Source organism: Penaeus japonicus, unplaced genomic scaffold (assembly GCF_977035675.1).
Source record: "Penaeus japonicus unplaced genomic scaffold, GWHDUDI00000001_assembly GWHDUDI00000032, whole genome shotgun sequence".
NCBI lineage: Eukaryota > Metazoa > Arthropoda > Malacostraca > Decapoda > Penaeidae > Penaeus > Penaeus japonicus.
In genome coordinates, this window is record NW_028234434.1 from 28,115,381 (window position 1) to 28,122,880 (window position 7,500).

The 7,500-nt window shown below is 41.6% G+C and overlaps 1 protein-coding gene across 1 annotated transcript in view; it reads right to left on the minus strand.

The window, feature by feature from the left end:
- Positions 1 to 7,500, minus strand: part of LOC147467986 (uncharacterized) — a 36,778-nt gene that overhangs the window by 28,980 nt on the left and 298 nt on the right. The window contains exons 2-3 of the mRNA XM_086556215.1: positions 5,997 to 6,204; positions 225 to 406 (exon numbers count right to left, since the gene is read on the minus strand). Coding sequence (XP_086412341.1) covers positions 225 to 406; positions 5,997 to 6,204 — 390 coding nt within the window. The remainder of the gene's footprint in view (positions 1 to 224; positions 407 to 5,996; positions 6,205 to 7,500) is intronic.

Genomic DNA, 7,500 nt, shown 5'->3' on the forward strand with positions numbered 1-7,500 from the left:
TATATATATATATATATATATATATAATATATATATATAATATATAAATATATATATATATACATATACATATACATATATATGTGTGTGTTTTTAATAAAGTCACAAGGAAAGAATCCAAGAGATGGGTTCCCTCCACAACCATTTCCCTAAATCGGGAAATAGATTCAGTGCATGATGGGTATAACTCCAGCATGACGTCATGGCCAGTGCCTGCGACATACATCATGACCGAAGAACCTGCCGTGTGACAGTCCCTCGATCTCTGGACAGACGCCAGGCTGGCATATGACACTTGACAGCCTGCCAGGCGACGCATGCCAGATCCCGACGAAGAGCCATTCCGACTTCGGTGCCAAATGATCATGACACATGGCACTCACACGACCCTTTGGAGTGTCATATCCTGGCAACATGGGGATGATATCAGCTCTGCGTTTTTATTGGTGTTGCTAATTTTGTCAGCCTTATTATCATGACTATTATCATTATTATTGTTATCTTTATTACCATTATCGTTATTCTTAGCATTATCATTGTCATCTTTATTTTCATTATCATTATTCTTATCATTATTATTAGTATCATTATCATCTTTATTATCATTATCATTATCATTAATACTTTTCTTTTGAGGTTTGTTTCGCTGTAGTGTGTCTCACAAGGGTGAATGCAGTACTTTGCCTCCTCGCTGAACTAGGGGGTAAGTCATGCAGAGTCATGCAAAGTTCCCTTTTGTCATTCACTGTCAGTCTGTCAATAAGTCACTTAGACTTTACCTATCTATCTGTCTCACTTTCTCTCTCTCTCTCTCTTTCTCTCTCTCTTTCTCTCTCTCTCTCTTTCTATCTGTCTCCCTCTCTCCCTCTCTCTCTCTATCCCTCTCTCTCTCTTTTTCTCTCTCTCTCCCTCCTATTTTTTTTTTTTTTTTTTTTTACAATTCGACCTCCTATTCGTTTCTCCCTCCTATTCTCTCTCTCTCTCTCTCTCCTATTCTTTCTCTCTCTCTCTCCCTCCTATTCTCTCCCTCCCTCCTATTCTTTCTCTCTCTCTCTCCCTCCTATTCTCTCCCTCCCTCCTATTCTTTCTCTCTCTCTCTCCCTCCTATTCTCTCCCTCCCTCCTATTCTTTCTCTCTCTCTCTCCTATTCTCTCTCTCTCTCTCTCATTCTCTCTTTCTCTCATGTACTTTTCAGAGTGACACCCTCCCTCCTCCCCCCCCTCCCCCCTCGACCCGCTGACCCCGCCTCACTTGGACTTTATGGAGCGTGGCATGGCGAGGGGGGAGGGGGGAGAGAGGGGGGGAGGGAGGGAACAGGTTGTACCGGTGGAGGAGAAGGAAGAACCAGTCCCGCCTTATCCCTCCCTCTGCTCCTCCTTCCTCCTCCTCCTCCTCCTCCTCCTCCTTCACGTCCTCCCTCTCTCCCTCTCTTCCTCCCTCCCTCCCTCCTTCTGCCCTTCTCCCCATTCTACCCCTCCCTCTTCCCTCCCCCTCCTTCCCCTTCCCTAACCCCCCCTCCCTCCCCTTCCCTAACCCCCCTCCCTCCCCTTCCCTTAACCATCCTCCCTCCCTCAGTCTCCACCCCCTCTCCCTCCCCCTCCCCCTCCCTCCCTAAGCCTCCGCCCCCTCTCCCTCCCCCTCCCTTAACCTCCGCCCCCCCCCCATTCCACCCACCGCGGCCCTGCCCAAACCGAAGCTGGCAGGCCGAGTGGCCCATTCATTATTCAATTAATCTTATCGTCAAAACTGAACACGTCTTGTCCCCGCCACTTCATTAGCGGGGTCGGGGAGGAGGGAGGGAGGGACGGAGGGAGCCCCCCCCCCGCTGGACTTCAGGATACGCGCAAATTCCATCCCTAGCAACTCGCGCGAGATGGTCGAAAATCTTATCCTTTTAGTAGCCTCTTCGCGCCTCTATTGCCTCCACGCGGGAACTCGACCCCTACGATACAAATTATACGCACGGCATTCCCGCCACTTTGATCCTTATGCCGTGGCTTCTTAGAGGCGAAATTCGCGACCTCTCCCCCCTCGTTGGCTACGGCGCTGCGTTCGCCAAAGGATATTTTTGTGTAATCTGATATAAATGTCCCCTAAGTTTGATTTCTTAACCGCTGTCCGTTGTTTTTCAAGGATTTTCGCTCACGCCCCTTCCTTTAGCCTCGAAGAAGGGCGAAATTTAAAGAAAATTGTCGTCTTTGACCTCGCTATTTCCAAAGTGTCGAGCTCGCCTCCATAATGTGTTTAAAACGGCCGGGGTGTCCGAGGGGACGGCGCCCGGGCTCCGTTTTCTGTGCGTTTTTCCTCTTTTTCTACATTTTTTTAAAGGGAGGGAGGACTTTGCTATTTTTAGGATCTTTACTTTTTTTGTTTTTCCTTTTAGGAAGAGGTTTGCTGTTCTTTTATTATTTTCAAATCTTATTTTCGTTTTCTTCCTTCTTCTTTCTTGCCAAATATTTTTAGTTTTCTGTATTTTTGATTGATTAAGATAACTGTAATTTCTGTAAAGTGCTTTTTTGTTTTCTCTCCATTATTATCTTGTTTAGAGGAGACCGTTTTCATATTCTTTAGTAAAAAAAAATGCTATTATCAACTTTTTTCTTCAGGAAATCTAATTTCTCTCTCTATATCTGTCTATCTAGCTCTGTCTCTATCTATCTACCTCTCTTTCTCTCCCTATTTCTCTCTCTCTCTCTTTGTCTCTCTCTTTCTGTGTCTCTATCTATCTATCTCTCTATCTATCCATCTATCTCTGTCTATCTATCTCCCACTCTCCCTCTCTATTTCCCTCTCTCTATCTCTGTCTCTCTCTCTCTCTCTCTATGTATATATACATATATATATATATATATATATATAGATATATATATATATTATATATATATATTTATATATACATACATACATATATATATATATATATATATATATATATATATATATATATATATATATACATGTATGTATGTATGTATATGTGTATATATATATATGTTTATATATACATATATATATATATGTATATATATATATATATATATATATATATATATATATATATATTCATATATCTCCTACTTGTCTATCTGTCGATTTCTCACAGATGTTCTCCACCTCCATCCGTAAGTCGAAACCTTTTTCATTTATATGTATGAGTGGAGAGAGAATATAAGCCTTTTTGTATGTCTATGGGACCGATTATATGTATATGAAGTTTACACTCCCTCCCTGACTGTCACCCTGTGTCACCCTGTGTCACCCTTCCGCCCTCGCTGGTCATATATTTTGTTGTTCCCGTCCCTTCTGTCACACTATTTTTCTTCCTTTTCTGTATCGTTTGGGTTTTTCAAGTCGCTCTCGTCCTCGCTTTCTTTCTCTCTCTCTCTCTCTCTCTCTCTCTCTCTCTCTCTCTCTCTCTCTCTCTCTCTCTCTCTCTCTCTCTCTCTCTCTCTCTCTCTCTCTCATTCTCTCTCTCTTATTCTTTCTCTCTCTCTCTCATTCTCTCTCTCTCTCTCTCTCTCTCTCTCTCTCTCTCTCTCTCCTCTCTCTCTTGCGTATGTGTCTGCGTCCGTGTACGTGTGTGTTGTGTGCGTATGTGTATGCGTATGTGACTGCGTCCGTGTGCGTGTGTGTGTGTGTGTGTATGTGTGTGAGTCTACGTCCGTGTACGTATGTATTGTGTATTCTCGAAGTGAGTAGTTCAAGCAAGATAGATGTTGCTGATTCTAACCTCAGAAGAAAAAAACAATTCTGTAACGCATAACCAATAAAGCTCACGAAGCAACGACAAACGCACGCCCACGCCACTGGCACTTCCCGCCAGACACGCACACCCGATGCTGGTCATAATCATTCGTGAATTCGTGAATTTCTAAGTATATTTCATTGCAGCATTTGTAAAAAAATAAAAATAAAAAAAAAATAAATAAAATAAATAAAATATATATATATATATATATATATATATATATATATATTGTAGATTTGATTAAAATGGTGATATGGTGTTGTGAATTGAGTATTAGTTTTGCTTCACGTCATAACACGGTATTGTTTTCTATGGCTAATCAATATGTAAAGTCATCATTTTCAAGTATAGTTTGTACAATATGTATACCTATCGTGCACTATCTTCAAATATGTACAGATCTAAAAATAGAAACTTTAAGCGATTTGATGCGCATTTTTTTTTTTTTTTTTTTATAAAAGTCAAATGAAAATCTTTGGTGTGGAATATTACAAAAAAAAAAAAAAAAGAAATACAAAAAATATAATCATGTTTCTTATCAAAATAAGTTTAATCACATCAGGACAAGTCCAAGCATGTTGAGCTTTTCAAATAATTATCATATTACAAATAAAGGATGATAACATTGACTCTCAATTGCTCCATTGTTTACATTGTTTACATCCGGGATTTCGCTCCCAACGAGACTGGCTTGTTGGTCCCTCTGATAAAATCTACGGTGACCACACGCCAAATATCGCGCTGGAGTACATGGTTAGTTAGTGAACACTTGTGCATTATTCTTCAGAGAGTCATGTATTGTAACTTTTTGGGCGGCCTAGCGTGAGGTACGCAGAGCTATGTAAATAGTGGAAGATATACGTGTGTTGTATCTTATTCCGGAATGCGAGATAGTGTTATGAGCGTAAATTAGATATAGCAGTACGTCTGGGTTGTGGATGGATAGATAAATCACTGACATTTTCCTTCTCGACCGAGGTAAGAGAAGATATAATGATTCTATATCATAGATCTTTTATGTAATACTTTAATGCATTCTGTAATTGTGATCAAACCTCATCTAAAACATAAGGAGATAATCCTTTTTTCCTTCTCTTGGATTTGCTCTGTGGTGACGTTATTTCTGTAATTGAACTAAACCTGTAGGCCAGTATGCCCATGCCCGAGCAATTAGTCACAATGGTATATAAAGGAATAAGGTAAAAAGTCTAGTCTGTGGGTATAGCGAGCAGCACAGTGTATGCTTTCTGTATAGCTTACAGCAACGAATGATGATTAAGTCATATGACAGAGATATTCATAGGTTTAGTTTCCCTTTTTTTAATGAATGTGTATGGAAAAAAAAAACATACCTAAGGAAAGTCTTACACACGATACCAAGATGGAAATGTGAGATTGAACTTACCAAATGATTATTATGCAAGGGGCTTCTGTTTTGACTTTTACGTTCAAAACTAAAGGAATGGCTATGGAAATATATCCGTAAACAAGTGAATCAATAATACTTGGCATAGTAAAAGGCATGGACTAATAAAGTTTGGGTGTGTCACGAGTGGAAACGAATTGGTGATGTCTTAAATGTGTTCCTCGGAAATTAGTACATGTTACTAGTAATATCTTCTAATACAATGTAAAATGCACTATTTCCTAATTTCCTTTATGAGAGAGAGAAAAGGAAAATGTACGAGCAGTGTAAAACGAAGTCAGAAATATTTTCAAGGAATGACGAAATGCAAATAAAATATGTATTTTAATGAAGCTTCGTGGCTAGTTAGTGATCGGCTACTAGTCTGGTTAGAACAGCGGCCTCTCGCGCCCAAAACGGGATTCTCAAATCATTCAGTAGTTGCCATAACAGACAACACAGCCCCTTTGCTTCTACACTTATTACTAAATAAACAGATACATTTTGGTTTTAAACAAATAGTGTTTAGCTGCGAAGATCATTTTCGTCTTGCCAGTGGTGATTCTCGGATATTTCAAGAGAAATGTAAACAACAAGAGGTCCATTACAGCTGAGGAGAGGTATTTTCAGAAGAGACATCAAGGCACGAACTAGAAAACGTACTTCGCGTCGACATAGAAGTCTCATCTAACTAATCTACCACTTCTCATACGAACTACTAATTGCAAACTATTATCCAGTCACTAGTGAAGTGTAATCCACAAGACAGGGCAGTTGGGAAATCCACAAGTTGAAGCTCTGTGTCCTAACCTGAGGAATCTTAAATCTCAGTGTAAAATGTACCTTTGGCTGATGCAGAAGAACGGTACTTACTAAGCTTAGGATTGACCGAATATAACCCAAGGATTAGAAGGAAATGAAAACTGAGAATCAGGTTGCTGGAAAAGGCATCCTGTGACTTCCGGAGGAGGTGGAAAACACTCGAAATAGGAGGTCCGCTGTTTAGTAGACGCCCTAGTAGCAGAGGAAACAAGTTGTTCACGAGGAGACACTGGTGGAAAGAAGAGGAAAAGGCGTTAATTAATAATTCTCTACGGTTTATAAACGCAGAATCCAAATGAAACGGAATCACTGGCATGTCGTAAGTATCTGTTCATAACCAGGCTGTTTGGTGGTCGGTCTTTCCATCGTTCGGTTTTATGTTTCGTATTTTTATGTGTATTCACTTCAGTATGAATCTCTCTCCCTTTCTCTTTCTCTTTCTCTTTTTCTCTCTCTTTCTCTCTCTCTCTTTCTCTCTCTCTCTTTCTCTTTCTCTTTCTCTTTCTCTTTCTCTTTCTCTTTCTCTTTCTCTTTCTCTTTCTCTTTCTCTTTCTCTTTCTCTTTCTCTCTCTCTCTCTCTCTCTCTCTCTTCTCTCTCTCTCTCTCTATCTCTTCTCTCTCTCTCTCTCTCTCTCTTCTTCTCTCTCTCTCCCTCTCTCTCCCTTTTTCTCTATCTCTCTCTTTCTCTCTCTATATATATATAAATATATATCTCTCATTTTCACTATATATATATATATATATATATATATATATATATATGTATGTATATATATATAAATGTATATATACATATATATATATATATGTATATATATATATATATATATATATATATATATATATATCTGTCCTATCCCTTCTCCTATTCTTCCCTCCCTCCCTCTTTCCCTTCCTTTCTCTCTCTCTCCCTCTCCCCCCCCTCCCCTTCCTCCCTCCATCCCTTTCTCCCTTAATCCCTCCCTCGCTTTCTACTCTCTCTCCTCCTCCCTCCCTCCCTCCCTCCCTCCTTTATACCACTCTTTCTCCCTCCTTTCCTTAATCCCTCCCTCCTACCCTCCCACTCTTTTTCCTTCCCTCCTCCCCTTCCCTCCCTCCCTCCCTCCCTCCTTCCCTCTCTCTTCCCTCCCTCCTCCCCTCCCTCCCTTCCTCTCCTCCCTCTTCCCTCCCTCCCTCCCTCTTTCCCCCCTCCCTCCTTCCCTCTTCCCCCCCTCCACACACCCCTCTCCCTCCCTCTTTCCCCTCCCCCTCCCTCCCTCCCTCCCTCCCTCCCTCCCTCCCTCCCTCCTTCCCTCTCTCTTCCCTCCCTCCTTCCCTCCCTCCTCCCCTCCCTCCCTTCCTCCTCCCCTCCTTCCCCCTCTCCTCCCTCTTCCCTCCCTCCCTCCCTCCTTCCCTCTCTCTTCCCTCCCTCCTTCCCTCCCTCCTCCCCTCCCTCCCTTCCTCCTCCCCTCCTTCCCCCTCTTCCCTCCCTCCCTCCCTCTTTCCCCCCTCCCTCTTTCCCCCCTCCCTCCTTCCCTCTTCCCTC